Consider the following 23861-nt stretch of genomic DNA (forward strand, 5'->3'; position numbering starts at 1 on the left):
TTATATGACTACTGCCACATGGATCCAAAGGGAGGTGATGGAAAGAAAAACTTCTTTAGATATCTTTTTCACACTTGAAATGTAATGATTTTATATTCTCATTAGGGTTAAATTTGAATCTTTCATTGTTTATGGTTTTATGCTGTCTTTTCCTATTAAAGCACATTCTCATCTTTGCAAGAAAAAAGGTTCAAATTTTATTCTTACTGAGTCTCTTAAACATAATTCTAGAAACAGAATATATAACCTATAATTAAAGTTTACCCAGAAAACAGTTTTTAAGGAATTCTATCTTAAAGCATCATACATTTTTGTGCAATTTAGAAAGTACTACTACTACGAAAATAATGGAATGCTTTATAATTCTTATTGACTAATATGATAAAATTTGTATATAAGTCAAGGTGAAAAAGCACATTACTGCTTTAGTTGTATACATAATGCCTGGTTAACTTATTATTTTAAATAATTCTAAAAGTTTTTGAGAGCAGATCTTAATAGGAGAGTTTGTTTAATACACATAAGAAATGCTCCTGAAGAAAGTAGTGTATGGGGTCAGGCCAGGCTCTTTTTTTCTCTTCAGTGTGGTGTGCAGAAAACATTATTCTGAATTTGGTTTACTACTTGGAAATACCAAGAAACTCCATTTAACCAAGCTCTTAATCTAAAATACACTCATATGCTTGAGTCTTCCTGGTGACAAACCAAGGTGGAAAATGTTATAGTCTCTTAAATAATGATATGTGATGTCTTAAGATTTTTTTTAAAGATACACTAAAAATAAAAAAATTATGTATTTCTATTGGTCTGACTTTCTACTTTTTATTTTTTGGCAGAGGTGTCCTCTATCATAAAAAAGAAACCAAATCAAGCAAAAAGAGGAGTGAGTATTGTGTGTAATTACCTAGTAGGTCAGCTCTAAAATAGCCCATGCTCTGGAGAAAGCCACATTTGTCATTTCCCTCTTATTTATTTTGAGCCATATTGTGTGTAATACATGTGGCTTTGATAGAGAACCTATGCTTTGTGCAATGAGGTGAATGTTATACGTAGTGAGGATTTTCTAGAATAAAGGTTTGGTGACATTTTTCTGTCGATGACAAAATTCTAAAAAAAAGGAATCAATGGAGGCTCCTTGGGAGTTCTGTTGTGTTTGCATTTCTGTAAGCGAAGCCATCACTCAAGGCTTGGAGGATTGTCATCCGCTGAGGCTGAGCTTTCGGATGTCACAATTCCCTGTAGAGCTCCTGCTCTGGAGGCAGGCGCCAGGGTCTGAATTCCGACTTTGTCACCTAGTGGCTATGGGATCTTGATCAAGTCACTTAACTTACCTGGGCTTGAGTTGCTCATCTGTGAACTGGGGATAAGAAAAATGCCAACTTGACCGGGTCATGAGGACTAAGTGAGAGAACAAATGTAAAGTGCAGCTCACAGGGCCTGGCAGGTAATAAACCTCAGTATATGTTACCTGTTGCTGCAAAAGCTTTCAAACAATTTGGGTAGAATCTAATTTTATATACCTTCTAGCTTGGGGCCAAAAAAGGAAGTTTGGGAGCCCAGAAAGTGACGAATACGTGCTTTAATGAAATTGAAAAACAAGCCCAAGCTGTAGATAAAATGAAGGAACAGGAAGACCGTCTGGCCAGGGCAGCACCTAAGGAAGAATCCATGTAAGTTTAATTTAGTTACAGGAATGTTTTTAGTGAATAAAACTATTAGCCAAACGGCTCTGAGGTTCGCTTTCCAAATGCCATGTAATTATTATTTTTATTTTTATTTATTTATTTTTGTGTTGGTGCTGGGGAGAGGGACTGCCCGGATTGGAGACATTGGAATGCTAATGTAGCGTACTTTGAAGTCAGGCCAGTCGTTTTACATTTCATCTGAGCGGAGGAGCCGCCACAGCCAGAATGAAGGGGGTGTGTTTTGGAAAGTGAGTTTGGTGGTGAGACTAGGACCAACAGAATGGGGCAGAAACTGGAAGCCAGGAGGCCAGGAAGAGAATGGTTATAAGTATACACTTAAGGCTCTTGAGAGGCTTTATTTGTGTTGGAAACAGAAGAGTGGTGTGGCCGCCTGGAGAATGCATGAGCTGGGTATGGGGGATCATAGGGAGAGGAGGAAGCAGGGTGACCACGACACAGAGGGGAAAGGCAGCTTGGGTTCCTAGTTCTTACGCCTGTTGATTTTACTTAACTGGTATTTTACTGTTGATTTTACTTAACTGGTCTCTCCTTTTCATGTGTATCTTACCAGTTTGGGCTTGAGTTACTGTAGACTGAAGAAAATAATAATGCTCATTTTATGAGGTTTAATGCTTTGAGGATTACCTTAGTTAGTGCCCATCAAAGTGCATCAAACAGTCCCTGGTGCCATGTAAGTGCTCAGTGTGATTTCTTGCCATTCATACTAACAGTTTGCTAAGGGGCTTTCTAGTTGTTAAGCCCGGAGAAGCTATTTCTCCTTGTCATTTACCTCGAAGAGCACAGGGGGCAGCACTGAACTGTAGGTAGGCTAAGTAGGGTTTGAAATGCTTTCTGTAAAATGTACTTCCCACTGTACATTTTACATTCCTCACAGACCTCACTTCAATTTCTCCAATCGAGGTTCTTGACCCTGGGAAAAGGGAAGGTCAAATCTGAAGCTTTAGGGGCTGTGGACAGATTGCGGGTGCGTGGTTTTCCTGGAGCGTCTAAAATCCAGCGTCTAGTCACATCAGAAGACAGGGAATACAGGAAGCTCCAGCTCCCTCCCTGCAGGTCAGCTGGATGGAGATTAGCACATGAACCTTAGAAGCCACACCAGCCTTAGCTGGTAGCTTTCATTAGGACGGCTGAGTACAGCATACACGCAAAGATGCGGGCCAAGCGGTGTTTACGAATCTGATTTGGGAATCCGCTTTGACAGCTTTCTTGGCCTGTGCCCGAAATACCACCCTCCCGCTTGGACTGCTGGCAGCCCAGTTCCATCCAACGGGCCTGCGCCAGCCCGAGAAAGTGTGCATGTTTTATCTTTAAGATGCGACAAAGTGTATTCTTCCGCAAGTGAATTTTTTAATTTATTTTTATTTTTTAAAGATTTTATTTATTTATTCATGAGAGACAGGGAGATGCAAGTGAATTTTTTAATGGCTGTAAATAAAGCTATTTCAGTTCAGTAGACTGTCAGGAGCAGCATTTTTCTCTCTCATCAGCCCGTGAAATTCTCAGTGTCCATGAGGTGGCCTCATCCTCCTCCTCTCCTGGCAGTTCCCAGGCCCACCCTCGGAGGAGTCTGCACAGTTGGGGCAGGAGAGTCGAAGAGGAAAAGGCCGTGCCATGGCAGAGCTGCTTCCCTGGCTGCTTCTGGGCGCTGTGCAAGCCCTCCCTGTGGCTGGCACGAGCACTTCAATTCCATCAGTGCTGGCAGCCTCGTGTCACATGTTATGGAAAGCCCGGGCAGTAACGTGCATGCTTTTAATGCACGGGAGACCCAGTCCCGTGTCAGCTCCCCAGAAGGAAGGCTCTCCCATCACCTCTCTTCCTACTAGAACTTTTTTCTTCCATCCATTCATCTTCTCCAGAAGAATCCGTTGCTACAGTTTTATCCATGATTTTCAACAGATCTGTTGTCTTCCTCCAAAAAACATACTCAAAGGTGTTACTTTCTAAGTGATAAAACTGAATACATTGCTGGAACCTGTTCTGTAGGAATAATAGTAAAGAATGCAAACTGCCAGATTAAAACAAAATACATCCTGCTTGACTTACTAAGGAAGGAAACAGCAGAAGCATTTTTTTTCTTCATTTTTTTTCTATTTTCTATTGACTTCTTTTTCTAGTAAGAAATTCCATTTTCATTCCCTTGTTAATACAGAGAAATCGGGATCCCTGGGTGGCGCAGCGGTTTAGCGCCTGCCTTTGGCCCAGGGCACGATCCTGGAGACCCGGGATTGAATCCCACGTCAGGCTCCCGGTGCATGGAGCCTGTTTCTCCCTCTGCCTGTGTCTCTGCCTCTCTCTCTCTCTCTCACTGTGTGCCTATCATAAATAAATTTTAAAAAATTTTAAAAAAATACAGAGAAATGCATTTATCTTATTGTGGAATTTACATAGTGCCTTATGAGGAATTCATGACATTTTACACAGTTTTATAAAATGGGTAATGGCTTAGAGTTCCTGATAAGATAGGTGTAGCACTTGTCAGCGGCCCGAAATTTTGTTGCTGTCTTTTTTTTTTTTTTTTTTTTTTTTTTTTTGACTGTTGCTGTCTTACTAATATAAGATACTCTTGTTTTTGCTGATAGAGGCATAATTTCCTTTATGAAAAATTGAGTATTTATAACATGGTTAGAAATCTGAAAAAAAATCTGAGAGTCAGGGACAGTGTTGTGTACCTCTCTTTACCCCTTTGGTGCATCATTCATAACAGGTGCTTGATAAACACATCATTAGTGTCTGATAGCAGAGAAGGAACTGGTAGCTGAGGAATGAGTACTCTGTTTTAAGTGCCTGATTATATAGAGATCCTCTGAAGAATCTTTTTGCAATTAAGTAACTCCTTATTTTATCTATTTGTAAAGTCAAAAATATGTAAGTGTGTGTGTGTGTGTGTGTGTGTACTTAAACCAAGCAAACCAATGAGACTAACCTTATACTTTTGCTATGTAATGTGGAAGTATAAATAGAATATTAATCCAAGGAAGGAATTCTGATTTTTACTATTATTATTCGATGATAGCTGATATGAACTAGAACTGTAAGGTGGGATCAACAGCAATCAAAAAGTGGTTATAAACACATTCAAATTTTCTCAAGCATCTCCTCGAAAAAGACCTTTAGGAGAAAAAAAGGCCAATTTGCCTTCATAATTATTAGTTACGGAAAGAAACATGAAGCTCAAATTATAAGTGACTTGTTTAATTTTGCTTAGCTTTTTAACTTGAAAACACAGAATTAAATCTAATGTAAGGAGCATTTGGTTTTTCTGGCAGCGTTTCATCACTGCGATTAGCCTATAAGGATCTTGAAATTCAAATGAAAAAGGACGAGAAGGTGAACATGAGTGGCAAAAAAAAGATAGAGTCGGAGAGACTTGGCATGGGATTTGGAAATTGCAGAAGGTATGTGGCTTCCAGGATTTAAACCAGGTTGCTGGGATACCTGGGTGGCTCAGTGGTTGAGTGTCTACTTTTGGCTCAGGGCATGATCCTGAAGTCCCGGGATCGAGTCCTGCATCAGGCTCCCTGCAGGAAGCCTACTTCTCTCTCTGCCTGTGCCTCTGCCTTTCTCTGTCTCTCCTGAATAAATAAATAAAATCTTTTAAAAAAATAAATAAACCGGGTTGCTGATTGTGAATGGCTTTTCCTTATTAACGTCAGTGTGAGACATATTTTTTCTTGATTCCTTCCTTCCTTCAATTTTTTCCTTTACCCTGGTAGCCAACATAGCATGAAAAATTCCAAATTCAAATCTCAGAAAAAAGAAAATAGGCCTGACCTGTTGCTAAGTGGACGCCACAGACAGAACTGATAGGTGTGACTGTATTTTATTTAATTCGCATTGTTCCAGTCCTCACTAAGGATTTTCAGTGCTTACGCCAAAAAATATATATGCTGTTTTTATTGCTTGTGTCTTTAACCCCACTAATACATTTTTATTGTTCTTGAAAGTAGAGATTAGGGCAGCCCCAGTGGCTCAGCGGTTTACGCTGCCTGCAGCCCGGGGTGTGATCCTGGGACCCGGGATCGAGTCCCACATCAGGCTCCCTGCATGGAGCCTGCTTCTCCTTCTGTCTGTGTCTCTGCCTCTCTCTCTCTCTCTCTCTCTCTCTCTCTGTATCTTATGAATAAATAAATTAAAAATCTTTAAAAAAATAAAAAAATAAAATGTTCCTCAGTGAACACATGTGTCCTCATGAACTAATGTAATTTTTTCCCGTTTTATTCTGTTTCCTCAAGTGGTATTTCACATTCCGTGACTTCAGATATGCAGACCATCGAACAGGAAACACCCATCGTAGCAAAGCCCAGAAAGAAGTACAGTGATGACAGTGATGACTCCTATTTTACTTCCAGCTCGAGGTAATCCACTAAAAATTGGCTTTAAAGGGCTGTTGTTTTCCAAAGCAGTGACTCTCTTATTGGTATTAGGAGCAAATACAAATCTATTAATTTCTTTGCTTTTAAAAGCTTTAGCTGGAGTCAAGGGTGTCCTTTGGGAAAAAATTGGGGAAACATTCATAAGTGGACCATGTTTGCTAATATTAAGATGTTTGGTAATAAAAACAGCAACCAAGCGTTAAAATTATAGGTGGGAACCTGGGTTTATCTAAGTGTGAAATTGGAGAACTAAACAAGACCCCAGAGGTCCAGATCCTTTTGTGTCAGGATACCCACTCCTGGAGCTTCCAGCTGGCAGGGTGGAGTATTGAGTAAACACTGCTGTGTGTGCATATCGATTCATGGAAAACACTCATGCACTCCAAAGGCTCCCAGGGTACGCTAGCTTCTGGTCCATCAGCGTTCACCATCAGATGAGGACAAGTTGCCTGACTCCGATGTGAAGCCGAAGCCGACCGTGGTGAGTGCCACGGTTCAGGCTCCAGGGCCCGAGGGGCAGAACAAGTTTGAACTTGAACTGACTCACTTTGGGAGGTTCCTCCGAAAACCTGACTGGCACAGGGAGAGTATTGCTAAAAAGGCACCACATGGGGGTCGGGGGCCGGGGGCAAGAGTGTAGGCCTGGGCTCAGACGGCCTGGATTCGAATCCTGACTGGGCCACATAATGACTTAATGACTGTGTGACCTCGGCCAAGTTACTCAGCCTCTCTGTGCTGCAGCCTCCTCATCTGCAAGTTAGGGATACTTGCAGTGTAGGTAGTCTACCTCACAGTGTAGGTAGGGGAGGGCTACACATGAGTTAATGCAAATGGAGCATCTGAAACAGTGCTTGACTATTGTTTGTGTTGTTTAGCTGCTATTATTATGTAGAAATTCAGTTCAAGAGACATGTGATGCAGTCTGAATGTTTAATTACTATCCTTAGATACTTAACCACACTGAGGGCCGCCTTCAAGTTTGGAGTTTAGGACAATTGAACGTGTGCTGCTCATCAGTAGTGGGCTCCGTGGCTCCCTTCTGGAAGGACATTACTGTCATCTTGCAGTTACGTAGGCCTGATGCGTTTTCTTAGATACAGTGGGTATATACTTTATATATACAGCAGATACAAATGCATGTTGACTATTAACTGAAAGCCAATTGTGAGATATACTCGTCAAAGTTCATAGGTTAGTACTATCCTTAAAAAATTCTTCTCCCATAGCTTCCCATTATTTCAAGTCCAAATATTTTACCAAAGAAAGTTCGAGGTTTAATGGTGTTCCCTGTCAGTGCTGTGAGTAAACTGTGTAACACACCAGGTTTGGATTTCTTTACAGGTAACTCCCAAATCATGCCTTTTAAAAGTATTTAAATATACTTTCTACAGGATAAAATTAAATTTCTTTTTTTTTTTAAGATTTTTTTTTTTTTAATTTGAAAGAGAAAGAAAGAGCACAAGCAGAGGGAGGGGCCAAGGGAGAGGGAGAAGCAGATTCTCTGCTGAGCAGGGAGCCTCTGGGATGGGGGTGGGGGGAGCTCAATCCCTCCTGGGATCGTGGCCTGAGCCAAAGGCAGATGCTTAACCAACTGAGCCACCCAGGCGCCCCTAAGATTAAATTTCTAACTTGATTTGAGAGCTGCATGCACATCAGATCATTTCAGATTTGCTCTTTAAGGAACAAATGGGTCTTGGTTAGAGGAGACTCTAAGTGACTCGAGTTCTACATTGGCCCAGGTTCTACACTGACCCATTTGGCTTCACCACAACACCTTTTTGATTATTTCACTGCTCATTAGCACCTCCTGCACGTGAAAGCATAGAAAAGTAAAGAAAAGAAATCTCAAGTTCAATCAGTCCTGCTGCTTGGCAGCCAAGTTGCAAAGAAATGGCTGCAAGTGAAGTTATCCATGGAATGGGCCCTGAGAAACTTCTGGGAAATGTCACTGGCCCTGGGTTCCTGATCGGCTCCCAGGGGTGCTTTATCTGCCTTGTCAGTAGCCTCAGAAATCCTGTGGCTTTTTCTTTCTCCAGAAGCTTTAGTCAGAAGAGTCATAAGGCCTTTATTGCTATGAAACAGTTATTTCTGGTTTGAAACCTGGGAGCAGGTGTTTTTACATAGACTGCACTTAGTGGACTCCTGCCAGAGAGACCTTGGGGTGTCCTCATCACTTGCAGGTTGTGTACCGGGGGCATGAGTGCCTTTTCTAGGCCTGCTTGGATATAATCACTGCTAGTAGGGCAAGGACGCTGTTAGTACTCTGGCAACTGAGGAAAAGTAAACACAAAACACTCTGGGAGAGCCAGCATATTAGCTCCATGAAGAGCTTGCACTGCTTCCAAATTATTCATTAGCCCATTAGAACTTGAGCATTATGAATTATGAAAGAGAGCTGTTTCTATTAAAAATAAGATCCACCATGTCTTTGGGCTTCTTAAAATTGAGTTCCATTATATTCAGGATATAAACAGTGTAATTATATACTGAGTACAAACTAATGAAACTAGAACAATTTGCTCAGCCTTATGTAGCCAGCACGGCCTTCACCGGGACAGACAGTTGTCTACAGCTATAAATCAGATGCGTGTTGTTGGGGTGCTTTTATCAAAGGATGGTGTGCTCGCTTCGGCAGCACATATACTAAAATATCAAGGGATGGTAAGGAACATCTTCACGGTTGGATGAAGACAGAGTGGGAGAGCAAAAATATGAGTGAAAAGCTTGGAGAACCAGGATCTAGAAATCAGAACATTAGAACGTCAGTAAAGATTTGGAAATCGGGGGTGGCTGTTGTGTTTCTGAGGCCAGGCAAGTGTCCCACAGCCCTTAGTCCTGTCAGCTGAGGCCTGGTGGGGCAGCCAGCTGTGCCCCTGGGGGGGGAGTGCTGCATGCCTCCCGCATCCCTCAGAGCACAGAGAGCCCGCCCCCACGCCCACCCATCCCAGCACAAAGCACACTGCACAGCGCTCCTGGTGATCGGTAGGATCCTAGCAGGATGGCTTTTTCTCTCCTTCTGAATTTCGAATAGTCCAGTCATTGAAAAAAAAAAAAAAAATCCGACGCCCTTATATTCCAAGAGAAGCACTTTGGCTTATATGAATGAAGACTATTTCCTTGGAGTGACGCTAAATCTGCAAAGTCCTATGTCCCAGCAGCTCAGAGTTGTGAAGAGCCTGGAAGTTTCAACCTCTCCCTGTCCAGTACTTCGTGCTCTGTCCTGCCCCCAGCATTCCCCCGGGGGACTGTGCGGTCCCCACCCACACCTCACTCCCTCCCTCCTCAAGGCAGCCGTTTGGTCCAGGGGCAGCTCCGTGAGGAATGATGTCTTTACCTTAGATACCTCGTGGGTTTCTGAGCTCAGATCAGCCAGGCCTGTGAAGGCAAGGACTGAATAGGTCTCCTTGCCCTGTGTCCTCATCTAGCAGAGTGCCAGCTCCTCCTAGATGCTCACGAAGTATTTTTTAAATTCCTATTGACTTGGTCTTAATTCTTTCACTCAGGCCCTTACAGGTAAGTCTCTCAAATAATTGAAGATGGCTTTCCAGGCCAATGTGGGAGCGCATGTTGCAAGCCCTCTGAACCACTGGAAGTCTTGTCCAGGTTTCCTCTCGACAGGGACTTGTTGTCTCTATTCCTCCTGGGCCCACCCACCCATCAGGCACAGAGAGAGCCTGGCCCATTGCTCGGTGACAGACAGATCCACTCTGAACCTGCATCTTCCTTCCTGGGGAGAGAAGGCTAGTGTAATGGGGTTTGTTCTTAACAACCTCCTCACCAGGGAAGGCAGAGGGCACTATTGGGAATTTTTGCTTTCTATTATCCATGTAAAATCACACCATCTGCTTCAAACGGCAAGTTTATCCTTCCTTGCTTTTTTCTTTTAACCCAGAAAAAGAGTACGCTTGTTTTTAACATTTCCACCCCTCAAATCTTAGCTCACCTGGGCCCTTGGCCTACTTGTCCATATAGGGCTCCTGCTGCCCCTTTGTATTCGTCTTTGACAACAGGCCTCTTGGGCTGCCCAGGCTTCCCATCCTCATACAACTTCTTCTGACATTGGGGCTTGGTGCCCACCCCATATCCCGGGTGCTTCTCTTCTTAATCTGCAGGAAGTCTGGGTGACATCTTTGAAAGCCCCTACATCTTCTTCCATCCTCCTTCCTCTCTCAGGACCTAAGCCTTGGAATCTGCCTCTTCTGATTGTATTGAACTCCACTTTTCAAAGGGGTGTGGACCCGGCAGGGCTGTTTTCCATCTTGAGCTACGGTGCATTCTGAGAAGGCATGGCCACTTTTCATCAAGGCTCCGGCATATCCACCTCACCCTCTGTCTCTGTCATGTTCCAGACAGACCCTGCTGCTCCTGGTCAAAATTTGAAAGCTGCCATGGAGTTTTGCTCTCTGAGCAAGGTCCTGCTCAGTCGATATTCAGTGATGCTTGGCCAATGAACATGTAAACCGATCTAGAAGGCCAGCATCTCCCGAGAGATGCTTACAGATTGAGTTCACACCAACCTCCGGGGTGTGAGAGCATCTGCAAGTGGCTTTGCATCTGACTCTAGGAGGACGCTAATGAGCATCATTTATATGGAGTGGCAGTTGGGAGTTATTGTTAGGATTGATGGCTTATGCTGGAGCTAACGTGGCAGGGATTGCCAGCAAGGAGCTCCTTGGATGGGGTTTTTGTTGCGAATACCTAATTAGGCAGAACTAGACGCAAAGAAAGCAAAACGTGTGACCTCGAGTGGGTAGAGACATTGAAGGTGTCATGTGCTACTGGATGGGCTAGGTTATGCTGCACAGACAAGTATCCCCCATCTTAAAGGCTTAACACAATGATTTACTTCTCATTTAGCTGAGGGTACGGGTGATTGTCCATTACCTGCCTTTGGGTGGCACCTTGATTTTCCTGACAGAGGGAGGCTTCTCCTGCCTGAGGCTGTAGCACCTAGAAAACACCACCTTGTCTTCCATGGGGCACGGGAAGAGGGGACAGGGCAAGTGAAGCACAGACGCTTTAAAGGCCTTGGCAGTGACCCACCTCACGCCTGCTCCTGTCTCCTGGGTCAGCTCTAATTACGTGGCTGTTCCCAGGGAATGTAGGGCCATGTACCCCATGTGGGTTGACATCAGTATATCCTCCCGAGTCACTATGTCACTCTTTTTCATACAGGTATTTGGACGAGCCGATGGAGTTCAGGAGCAATTCTTTTTCCAGCTGGGATGACAGCTCAGAGTCCTACTGGAAAAAAGAGACCATCAAAGATACTGACACCATCCTGAAAACCACAGGCTATTCAGACAGGTATGAACACAGAGCAGCGGGACTGTGAATAGTGAGGCCACGCATCTCTAGGGAAATTCTCTAAGAAAGTAAACAATTTTATTCTACTATTTCAAGAATATTCTTTTTTTTTTAATAAATAAAATTTAATAAATAAAATAAGATTTTATTTATTTATTCATGAGACACACACGGGGAGAGGCAGAGACACAGGCAGAGAGAGAAGCAGGCTCCATGCAGGGAGCCCAATGCGGGACTCGATCCCGGGACCCCAGGATCATGCCCTGGGCCGAAGGGAGCTGCTCAGCCACTGAGCCACGCAGGCGACCCATGAATATTCTTCACATCCTGGTCTGTTTTCTGACCTCGCAGTCTTGCCTTTCCCAGAATGTCACATAAATGGGATCCTACAGTAACGGGCCTTTTCAGACTTCTTTGACTTTTCGTAGTGCATTTGAGACTCTCGTCATGATGTTGTGTTGCTTCCTCTTTATTGTGGAAGTGTGTGTCTGCCACCTGTCGAAGGGCTAACTCCCGTTGTTGGTGATGATGAATGAAAGACTTTATAACCTCCTGTCTAAACCAGGTTGCTGGGGATCCCTGGGTGGCTCAGTGGTTTCTCTCTCTCTCTCTCTCTCTCTCTCTCTCTCTGTCTCTCATGAATAAATAAAATCTTTAAAAAAAACTAATGATAACAATACTTGTCAATTATGACAATTAAAAAATAAATAAATAAAATAAACCAGGGAGCTGTCGACAGTGGAGGGAGACACGACAAATACATTGGGATGGGAGGTTTGGCCTGGGACTGTGCCAGGTGACAGGAGTGTACAGCCGTCCTTCTCATTTTGTGTCCTGCCCAACGTGGAGCCAGGTTTTATGAGCATTACAGCGGTTCTACTCAGCAGAATTGATCTGTGGTGCTGAAGAGTGAAATGACTGGTCTATTGAAATAGGACAATACTTTCAATTGTTGGGTGGTTTGGATGTTTATTCATATTTTTATTAGAATTTTCAGGCTTCTTAAAGTGGCCTGAAATCCTTTTTACAAAATTACCACTGTCAGCTTTTTAAAAAGTAAAATGGTATTGGTATACATTATAAATGAGGAATGCATTTGCCTCACCTCAAATTAGTTTAACCTATTTGGGCTGGGTTTTTTTTGTTTGTTTTCATCTTGTATGCTGAAAACACTTGAGATCCATACTTTTAGCAAATTTCAAGTATGCAGCACAGCTATGATTTACTAGAGTCAGCATACTGTGCTTTATGTACTGTGGTCACCGTACTGTACACCATCCCTAGAACTTTTTCATCTTGTAAATGGAAGTTTGTGTCCTTTTAACATCTGCCCGTTTCCTTTACCTCCAAGCCTGTAAGAAACAATATTCTACTCTGTTTCTATGAGTTTGACTTTTTAAAAAAATTTTAGGTTTCACATATAAACGAAATTGTACAGTATTTTTCTTTCTCTGTTGTTTTTTTAAAACATTTTATTTATTTATTTCAGAGAGTGAGCAAGAGAGAGCGGGGCGGGGGCGGAGGGTGCAGAAGCCAGGGGAGGAGCAGAGGGAGAGGGAGAAGCAGGCTCTCTGCTGAGCAAGGAGCCCGACACGGGGCTCAATCCTGGGACTCCGGGATCATGACCTGAGCCAAAGGCAGATGCGTAACCGAGTGAGCCACTGTCTGTCCGGTTTATCTCACTTAGCATAATGTCCCTCAGGTTCATCCATGTTGTCACAAATGGCAGAATTTCCTTTTTTTTTTTTAAGGCTGGATAATGTTCCATTGTATATCTTTATCCATTCATCCATCAACAGAGATTTAGATTGTTTCCATACCTTGGCTACTGTGAATAATGCTACAGCAAACATGGGAGTGCAGAGATCTCTTCAAGATACTGATGTTGTCTGCTTCAGATGCATAACCGGGAGTGGGATTGTTGGATCAAGTGGTAGTTCAATTTTTAATGTTTCGAGGCACCTCCATGCTATTTTCTCTTTGGTCATGCTAATTTGCATTCCCACCGACAATGCATGGGGCTTCCCTCTTCTCCAGTTCCCATCAATACTTAACCTCTTTTGGTAATTGCCACCCAAACAGATGTGAGGGGATGTCTCATTGTGGTTTTGATTTGTATTTCTCTGATGATGAGTAATGTGGGGCGTCTTTTCAGATACTTGTTGGCCACACACTTTCTTCTTAGAACTGTTTTTTCCGTATTTCTTAAGTTTTGGTATGTTGGGTTCCCATTGTCGTTTGTTTCAGGATAGTCATCTTATTGCCTTTTTGATTTCTTCTTTGATCCACTGGTGGTTCAAGAGTGTGTTGTTCAATTTCCACATATTTGTGAATTTTCCAGTTTTTTTCTGGTTGTTGATTTCTACTTTCAACCATTATGGTTGCAAAAGACACTTAATATGATTTCAGTTTTCTTAACTTGTTAAGACCTAACATATGATTTAAATGGGTTCTGTGACCTAACATGATTTGTCCTAGGGAATGTTCTGCGTGTGCTTAAGAATGTGTGTTCTGCTGCTATTGGATGGAATGTTCTGAATGTGTCTGTCCCTTCTGTCTTACATATTGTTCAAGTCCAAGTTTTCTTGACTTTCAGTTTGGGTGATCTGTCATTATTGAAAGTGGCGTACTGAAGTCTTCTATTGTGATTGCAGTTCTATGTCTTTCTCCCTTCAGACCTGTTAATATCTGTGTCATATATTTAGGTGCTCCAATGTTGGGTGCGTATGTATTTAAAATTGTTATGGCCCTCTGATGACCTCTTTTTTTGTTATATGACCTGTGTCTCTTGTTACAGTTTTTATTTTTTATTTTATTTTATGTATTTTTAATGAGGTGGGGAGGGGAAGAGGGAGAGGGAAAGAGAGAGTCCCAAGCAGGCTCCACGCCACCGTGGAAGCCCAACACAGGGCTTGAGCTCATGACCCTGAGATCATGACCTGAGCCAGTATCAAGAGTCAGCCTTTTTTTTTTTTTAATTTTTATTTATTATTTATTATTATTATTATTTTATTTATTTGTTTGTTTGTTTGTTTATTTAATTTATTAAGAGTCAGCCTCTTTGACTGAGCCACCCAGGTGTCCCTTTATTTATTTATGCATTCATTCACTCATTCATTCATTTATTCTTTAGACTTTTTTTAAAGATTTTATTTATTTATTTGAGAGAGAGAGCACAGGATACTGAGAGGGAGAAACAGGCTCCCCGCTGAGCAGAGAGCCCGACGTGGGGCTCAGGATACTGATACCATGACCTGAGCCGAAGGCAGACGCTTAACCCACTAAGCCACTCTGGCATCCCCTTGTTACAGTTTTTGACTTAAAGTCTACTTTGTCTGATATAAATGTGGTTATCCTTGCTCTCTCTTGGTTTCCATTTGCATGGAATATCTTTCAGTCTCTGCTTTCTGCCTACGTGTGTTCTTCAAGCTGAAGTGAGTCTCTTATAGGCAGCCTATAGTTGGACCTTGTTATTTTAATCCATCTAGCCACCTAAGTGTCTTTGATTGGCTAATTTAATCCATTTATGTTTAAGGTAACTATTGATAGGTAAGGATTTACAATGCCACCTCACTAGTTGTTCATTGGCTCTTTGGCAGTTCTCTTGTTCCTTTCTTCTCTTGCCGTCTTTCTTTATGAATTGATGATTTTCCATAGTGGTATGTTTTGACTCCCTTCTCTTTATCTTTTTGTATATAATGTAGATTTTGGCTTTGTGATCACCACGAGGCTTACGTAAAACATCTTATAGTTATAGCAGTCTTATTTTAAGCTGATAACTTTTTAACTTAGGTAGCATACAAGAAATCTACCATTTTACTCTACCCCCGCCATGCACACACACTGTATGTTTCTGGTGTCACAATTTCCATCTTTTTATATTATGTATCTGCCAATAAATTATTGTAGTTATAGTTATTTTTACCACTTTTGTTTTTTAACTTTTATACTAGAGGTGATTTATATACTAGCATTGTAGTATTCAAGTATTCTGAATTTGTGTACTTACTGCTACCAGTGAGTTTTATACTTTTTTTTTTTTTTTAAGATTTATTTATTGGAGAGAGAGAGAACAAACATGCACATGAGCAGGGAGTGAGGAGAAGTGAGGGAGAGGGAGAGAATCTCCAGTAGACACCCTGCTAAGTGTGAAGCCTGACACGGGGCTTGACCCCACGACCCCCAGATCATGACCTAAGCCAAAATCATGAGTTGGCCGCTCAACCAGCTGTACCCCCCAGTACCCTTTCATGTTTTTATGTTATTAATTACCATTCATCAGTTCAGCTTGCAGAACTCCTTTTTAGCATTTCTGTGACACCAGTCTAGTGGTCAGCAGGGCTTTTGTTTTTGTTTTTTGTTTTAGCACTTTGAATATATCATCCCACTATCTCCTGGCCTGCAAGATTTCTGCTGAAAAATCTGCTGATGGCCTCACAGGGATTCCATTGCATGTGAAGAGTTTCTTTTCTTTTGCCGCTTTCAGAATTCTTTGTTTCTTCCTTATGCTCTGTTTTTTATTCCCATGACTTACTCATTTGGTAATTGAAGGCCTGCATCTTCTTCTCCCCTTCACCCATCTTCTCTTACCCCTTATGTCTGGAAAGTGTCGTTGCTTTTCCACACTTTTAGTTTTGATCCTGCTTCTTGTTTGTTTATTCTTTTTGTTTTTAGATTACATTTGTGAGGGGAATCATGTGATATTGATCTTTCTCTCTTTTTGCCTTTGATTTATTTTAAAGATTTTATTTATTCATGAGAGATACAGAAAGAGAGGCAGAGACATAGACAAGGGGAGAAGCAGGCTCCCAGCAAGGAGTCCAATGCAGAACTTGATCCCAGGACCCCGGGATTACACCCTGAGCCAAAGGCAGATGCTCAACCACTGAGCCACCCAGGCACCCCTTGTTTTTGATTTTTGACAGTTTTATGATAATGTGTCTTGGTGAAGATCTCTTTGCATTGAATCTTTTTGGGGGCTTTTGATCTTCATGTACCCAAGTGTCCACATCTCCAGATTTGGGAAGTTTTTAGCCATTATTTCTTTAAATAAGTTTTTGCCCCCCCCCCTTCTCTTGATGGAGAAGATTCTCCTGTATTGTATTATCTCTTCTCCCATAATGCATAAATTTTTTTCATATAGTGTCCCATAATTCATGTAGGTTTTCTTCTTTTTCATTCTCTTTTTCCTTTTTTTTTTTTTTTTTTGTCTTCATTGTAGTTTTTTTTTTAAAGATTTTATTTATTTATTCGAGAAACAGAGAGAGAGGCAGAGGGAGAAGCAGGCTCCATGCGGGGAGCCTGACATGGGACTCCATCCCGGGTCTCCAGGATCACGCCCTGGGCTGAAGGTGGCGCTAAACCGCTGAGCCACCTGGGCTGCCCTCATTCTTTTTTCTTTTTTCTCCTGTGACTGGATAATTTTAAATGACCTGTCTTCAAGTTCACAGATTCTTTCTTCTGTTCAACTATGTCTAACACTGATATCCTCTGTCATCAGCTCCAGAGTCTCTCTTTGATTCTTTTTTATGATTTCTGTCTCCATGTTGAGCTTCTAGTTTTGGTTGTATATTGTTTTCCTGATTTCATTGAGTTGTATGTGTTCTTATAGGTTGCTGAGCTTCTTGATCTTGAAATCTTTGTCAGGCAATTCCTTGGGGTCAGTTTTTGGAGAACTATGACATTCCCTTTGTGGCATCATGTTTCCTTGATTTTTCATGCTCCTTGGGGTCTTGTGTTTCTGTCTTTGCATTTGAAGAAATAGTCACCTCCTCCTGTCTCTCCTGGCTGGCTTAGGGTGAGAAATGACTTCACCAGCATCCTTGCTAGGGATTCTGAAGCTTTCTCAGACCTTTCCTATGTGTATGCCCACTCAACACTACTTACTCCTTTTTAGGGGTGAATTCTTTTTTTTTTTTAAATTTTTATTTATTTATGATAGTCACAGAGAGAGAGAGGCAGAGACATAGGCAGAGGGAGAAGCAGGCTCCATGCACTGGGAGCCCGACGTGGGATTCGATCCCGGGTCTCCAGGATCACGCCCTGGGCCAAAGGCAGGTGCTAAACCGCTGCGCCACCCAGGGATCCCTTAGGGGTGAATTCTTGAGATGGTATGCCTTCTCTCAATCCCACAAGGCCAGGCCAGGTGCCCGAGCCTTCTGTTCGCTTTCCCTTGGTACCCTTGAAAATACTCAAGTGTTCATACTTTTTCCCAATCCCACAGAATCAGGCTAGCTTTCTGCACGTGCCCAAAAGCTTGTACTCACCATCTGTGGGGCATGTGCAAGGAGCCGGCAATGGGGTGGGGGCAGAGTGGGCAGGGGTTAGTTGCACAGAACACTGGAAGGCACCCATGGGCCAGTTGAGGGTTCCACAGGCAAAGTGTACCCAGCGGCTTGTGAGCAGGCTTCCTCGTGCCGTCTACAAAATGGTCAGCAGCACCTGCATGCCTTTGATGAGTTCTGAGCCCTGGCTGCTATGCTTCCAACCCCTAAGCCATGCAGATCACCTCAGTATTCTGGATGGGGTGGGAAAGAAGGAGCATCCTCTGCAGTGTCCCATGCAGCTGGGGAAGTCAGGCACCTACTCACCAACCTCTCACCTTCCCCTGTGGGAGATGTTGGAGGCCAAGGGGATCTCTGTTAGTGCTGAGCTGTGCCGCCTTGGGGGAGAGGTGACCCAGGCAAAGTGAAACTGTTCCTCTAACCCTCTCTAATGTGCCCAGTCTTGGATTGTTAGCTCCAACGATCCAATGTGCTGGAACCTCTCTGCTGCACTCCTACACTCCCAGTAAAGGCATTCTTGTCTGTGAATGATTGTCAAAATCAGTGTTCTATAGAGGGATGGTGGTAGAAAACTTCTATTCCACCATCTTGCTGATGTCACCCCTATTTTGGCTATTTTAATTGTAGATCTACTGCTCGCCGTAAGCCAGACTATGAGCCAGTTGAAAATACAGATGAGGCCCAGAAGAAGTTTGGGAATGTCAAAGCCATTTCATCAGATATGTACTTTGGAAGACAAGCCCAAGCTGATGTAAGTGTCCGGAGAGTTTGCATATGGGCCTCGTAGAGCAAGGGACATGGGGATTGTGGGAGGAGGTGCTAGGCACAAAGCAAGATGGACTCAGGTTGTGAAGGCCACTGCCCTGGGGGTGTTAGCGAGAGGACTCAAGCCCAAGTCTTCCTGACCTCTTTCACAGCCCCAGCTGCCAGAGGAGCAGCTGGAAGGTAGGAACCAGGTCTCACATTTCTCTAATTCCTCTTTCCATTTCATGTCTTTAGAATAAATTTCAGGAAATTTTCTTTTTTCTTTTTTTTTAAGATTTTATTTATTTATTCGTGAGAGACACAGAGAGAGAGGCAGAGACAAAGGCAGAGGGAGAAGCAGGCTCCTCACAGGGAGCCCGATGTGGGACTCGATCCCAGGACACCAAGATCACGCCCCGGGTCGAAGGTAGATGCTTAACCACTGAGCCACCCAGGCGTCCCTTTTTTTTTTTTTTAAGATTTTATTTATTTATTCATGAGATACACAGAGAGAGGCAGAGGGAGAGGCAACTTTCAATACAGATGTAATTTGTTTAATTTTTAAATTATCATTAATGAAATTCAATGAAGCAGACATGTTTTTGGAGGGGAGATATATGTATTTTCAGGTTGCTGCCTCTTAGTGGAGTCTCGCTAAGCAGAAGGATCAGATGGCAATGAGGAGGTCTCAGGTTTTGTTCTAGTGTTGGGGCCCTGGCTTGCTTGCACAAAGCTCTGGGAGTGCGCATCACTGCCGGGCTTCTTGGATGGCACAGGACCCATCACTAAAGGGGACTGAGTTTATTGTGTCGCTGGAGAGCTCTGACCAGGACTTCCAGAGCACTTAGAGCCACCTTCCAGAGCCACCTTCTCTTCCTTCACCCGCTAAAAATCTGCTTTGTTTTAAAGTTGACAACATCTAAGTTTAGTTACAAAACACCGAGTGGGTCCTAGAGGTGGCTTGTGGTGGCCTCTGCTGGCCGCTGGTGCGCCCGCCCCTGCTGATGTGTCATCCTCGCTCTCTGGTTTCCCTCGCACTCAGCAGCTGTCAAATGACAGCTCCTAGCTGATTCTTTGTGCACAGCTGCTCTAGGGATTTGGAGCCTAATGGTTTCTATTCCCTGTCTTCTCTAGTATGAAACCAGGGCTCGGCTGGAGAGGCTTTCGGCGAGTTCCTCCATCAGCTCAGCTGATCTGTTTGACGAGCAGAGGAAGCAGACGGCAGGTAATGGGTGCAGTGGGGGGCAGTTGACAAGGTTGGTGTCTGCAGTGTCTACAGCTCAAATGCACTTTCTCTGCACAGAACTGTGTACCTTTCCATGATGTGATTCTCTGACCTCCTCCGTGAGTCAGAGCAGAAGTTACTATTATTCCAGGTTTTGTTTGTGAGGAGACCAGGTCACGACATTTCACCTGCATCCCCCAGGTTGCCCGGCAGGTCATCTTCCCAAAACATTGCCTCCTCGTCCAGTGGGAACGTGGTGTCTGATTTGTGTGGTATCACAGCCTTGCAGGGGGACAGCCCCGAGTTCCTAGTGTCACTGAGCACTCCCTGCCTGAGGCCTTGGGCATGTTGTGTCACCCTAACCTCAGATTCTCCTCTCTGAAGTGGGTGGATAATAAGGCCCCCACAAGGTTGCACTGAGGCTTCAGTGAGGTGCTGCGTGTAAAGTGCCCATGCCACCTGGGGCTGGCATAGGCCCCAGGGGAGGCAGGAACAGAGTGGGCGGCGGGGGGGTACTCCAGCAGGCTCAGTCTTCCAAGGAAGGCAGAATGTGGCTTTGGAAACAGGCAGGTGGAGAGGGATTTCCTGTCTCCCTCGGCCTTCTTAAGGTCCAGATCCCATTGAAGAGAGTCTGGGAGCCCCAGGGATTCCAGCTCAGAGCACAGGCCCGCCATGGATGTCCAGAGCCATGCCACTCTCTACTTGTACCTCTGGGTCCCTGTGCCGTGTTGGCTCCCACCCAGGCCTCAGCCAGGCCACAGGGCTGAGGGAAGCTTGTGTGTCGCTCTATGGTCACAGCTAACAGTAAAGGAGCAGTGTCCTCAGAGGTCATTTCAGGAACCCACTCAACAGCAGAGTCCAAGGGGAGGGGATCTCCAGAGCCAAGTGTTCCAGGCCCAGGACCACCTGTGCCCTGTCGTTCCCAGCCCTGGAGGAGCTGGGCATGGGCATAGCTGACCAACACGGGCAGCCCCCAAACATAGCAGTTTTCTGAGTCCAGTGAGAAACAGCCTCAAGAAAGAAGGCCATAGAACAGACCTGAATGCCTAGGACCTTCGGTGCTCAGGTGTGAGGATGCTAGAAGATCCGCTATGGCCCTCAGGGCATAGGGAGCACACCAGGCTGCTTGCTGCTGTGAGAAGGAGTGGCTCAGCCCAGGGTGGGGGCCTGCTGGCCCCAGAGACAGGTGGGGGTGCTCAGTGCCGCGCCCCTGCCTCACACAGTGGGGCTGTGGCTCTCCCTCTGGCCACTTTCTGAGCTCTTTTCTATACTGGGTCCGGGTAGGGGCAGGGGTGGCTCTTGGACCTGTGTTCTCACCTCAGGGCTGTCAGCGCCCTGGCCTCTGGTCAGGGCAGCTTCCTCTTGTACCTGCCTGGGCAGAGGGGTGCTGGCCCTGTGCCCTTGGGAGGGGAGGTCTCCACAGCCCCGCCTCCACCCCCCTGGACCAGTGCCGGGTCACCTCCTGGCAGGGGTCAGCTCAGCCCAGAGAACCTGAGGTGTTGAACATCACCGCCCAACACAGCTGTGTGTGTTTTTGTAATTCAAGTTGGAAGTTTCACTCTGAAACATCGTTTGTTTAAAAAGAACAAAAAAGCAAAAAAAAAAAAAAACATCGGGAAATCAAATGAAAGCAGCCTTTCCAATTGTTGAAGGAAAATTGTGGCCAGCCTATGTTTACTTTCCTGTCCCCTTTCAGAGAACAAAGGTCCTTTAATTGTTTGGGCCTCGCGTAGGTCCCAGACAAACCCCGTCCATGGGAACCCAGAGTCCTGGTAAGGGTGACCCCTCCCCTCCCCCGCCTCCCATCCCCCACCTCATGCGAGCCCAAGGCTCAGACCCTGGTCACCCTCACTCTGTGTCTTCCATCAAGCCCATCATCAAAGTTGTCTTCCGTAACTGCCCTAAATATAAGTGCATTGAACAACTCTTATTAAATATTTACTTTCTGTTTAGAGTGCGTTTCAGCAAACAGCAAAGGGTGGTTTAAGAGACCGTTCTGTGTCCCGCGTGTTAGAGGCTTTCCCATCTGTGGAACATCGGCGCCCTTGAGTAGATCATGGTAGACCTTTACAATTTCTTTGTGGTGGGGGGAGAAGCAGTTCTAGATTGAAAGCCCTCCTGGTGAAGTGAAATACTTCCTGGGGATGTGGTTAACCCAGGAGCGCTGATGTTTCTCGAGGGCCTTCACTTTCAGGGTATTGAAAGGTCCAGATGAAAAACACACATAAGCACCCACCACCGGCCTGGCACAGCACCGGGGCCTGTGGTCACTCTCCCAGAGCAGGGGTGCTTGGGGGACACAAGACTGCCATCAACGGGGCACTGCCTTGCGAGGCAGCCACTCAGCACACGAGTGGCTCCAGACCCTGCTTGTCCCCCGGGCAGGGCCAGCGATGCTACAGACCCCTCTACCCTGGGCCCCAGGCTCTCGTGTGCCCCGTCACCCTCGGGTTCCCCAGGCGTGTTTGCTCTGTCCCCTTGGGCCACCCAGGCCACCCTCTTCTTTCCTGCCCCATCAGGCCCAGAGCCCAGGCACAGGGCCTGTTCGGGGCCTGCAGATCTCAGAGCGCTCGTGGTTCTATGTGGTCTGCTGGTGACCGTGTTGGTCCTACGTCGTGGCTGTGTGGTGGCGCCGCCAACCCAGAATCAGCGGTGACAGGGTGGCATTGACATCAGTGTGTGGCCGCTGTGCCTCTGGCGAGAGGCGCCCCACGATGCTCCTGTTCCTAACGAAACCCGGCACCCAGTCCCCTCGGACATGCCTTTTCTCTCCGCTCATCTCTATTTCAGGGAAATGGGTCCATGATATTCTACTGAAACTTCTTCGTCCTCGGTTGGAGCGTAGCTCCGCCAGCAGCCCCGCCGGCCAGGGCCCCCGATGAGCCCCTGAGGGCGGGACCTGCCCGTGCTCACCTCTGCACCCCTGGCCGCTGGCTGCACCCCTGGCCCAGAGAAAGCCCTTGCATCTGTTGAGTGGGTGGGTGGTCGGGCAGTGGAGGAGTTCTGGGAGCGGGGTGCCCACTGTGCTAGGGCCCTTCCAGCATGACCAGGAACATACTGTGCCCCAATGGCGACGTGGCATGGCCAGCATGAGGTGCAGCAGCTCGAGCCGTAGGAGGAAGTGCACACGTTGCAAGGTCCCTGCTCTGTTGTGGCTCCGGAAGCCTGAAGGGGGGCAGCCCCGTGGGCCCGCATCTCCAGGGACGGTGGGCACCGGTGGGGGGTGTGACCACGGTGTCACCCGGCCTTCCTGATGGATGCAGGGCTCCACACCGACCACATAACATGGTGTGGCCCAGCTGGCCTCCCCCGGCCGGGACTCTCAGGCCTCTGCCCAAGGCCTTTACATCTTCCCGGCTGCTCAGCCAGAAACCTGGGAGTCACCCTTAATTCCTGTCGTACCAGCATGACCCCCCCACACACACACACCAGCCAGTTGGTCCCTGAGCCTCCTGGGGACACTTGGACCATCCACCCTGAGGCTTCCCCGGCAGCCTCTACCTGCGGGTGCACTCGCTTCGTGTTGTCGGTGGATTGTCTGCCTTCCCCCGAAGGCCCGAGCTCTGGAACTGTGGCCATGTCCTCAGCCCTGGGCCAGGGAGCCTCTTCCTGAGGAAGCAGCTTAAACTGTCATTTCCTGGAGCCTGGAGTGTGACCCGAGTGCTCTTAGGCTCGGCTGCCTGGCCCTTCCAGCCTGCTGCCCTGGGCAGCCCCAGCCCCGGGGACACGGCACCCACTTACCAGCAGGAGGAGGGAGACTTCACAGACACAGGACACACTTGCCGTCAGTCTCCAGAAGCAGCGACAGAGCTGCAGGCGGAGCGTGGAAAGGCAGCTCCTCGCCGGAGCCCTAACGGCTCCTCAGGCTCCTTATGCTCAGGGAGCTTAGGTCGTTAGTGGGGTTAAGCAGGTAAGGGAGACGCACAGAGGCCCAATCGAGTCTCTTCCACATCCTTTGGGAGGCGGTCGGGACACGCGCTGCGTTCCCAGAGGCGGGGGAGCCAGGCCCTTCCTCTTGTCGCTTGTACCCTCATGTCTACGATGGCTGCTCCAGCCCTCGGCATCACGTCTGCATCCCAGCCAGCAGGAAGGAGGGAGAGGGAGAGGAAGGGGCTGGCGCTGGCCCTGCAAGGCTCTTCGGCTTACATCCCATTGACCAGAACCCTGCCACCTGCACTCGCCTTGTTGCAAGGTTAGATTCTGGGAGTTGGAATCTCAAGTT

At 45.9% G+C, this 23861-nt stretch overlaps 1 protein-coding gene across 3 annotated transcripts in view; it reads left to right on the forward strand.

The window, feature by feature from the left end:
• Positions 1 to 23861, forward strand: part of ARFGAP3 (ARF GTPase activating protein 3) — a 52289-nt gene that overhangs the window by 24019 nt on the left and 4409 nt on the right. For all 3 annotated transcript variants that reach the window (XM_072843654.1, XM_072843655.1, XM_072843653.1), the window contains exons 8-14: positions 837 to 883; positions 1528 to 1670; positions 4973 to 5101; positions 5939 to 6061; positions 11255 to 11386; positions 18298 to 18421; positions 19549 to 19639. In XM_072843654.1, coding sequence (XP_072699755.1) covers positions 837 to 883; positions 1528 to 1670; positions 4973 to 5101; positions 5939 to 6061; positions 11255 to 11386; positions 18298 to 18421; positions 19549 to 19639 — 789 coding nt within the window. The remainder of the gene's footprint in view (positions 1 to 836; positions 884 to 1527; positions 1671 to 4972; positions 5102 to 5938; positions 6062 to 11254; positions 11387 to 18297; positions 18422 to 19548; positions 19640 to 23861) is intronic.

The sequence above is a fragment of the Canis lupus genome, chromosome 11 (genome assembly GCF_048164855.1).
Source record: "Canis lupus baileyi chromosome 11, mCanLup2.hap1, whole genome shotgun sequence".
Classification (NCBI taxonomy): domain Eukaryota; kingdom Metazoa; phylum Chordata; class Mammalia; order Carnivora; family Canidae; genus Canis; species Canis lupus.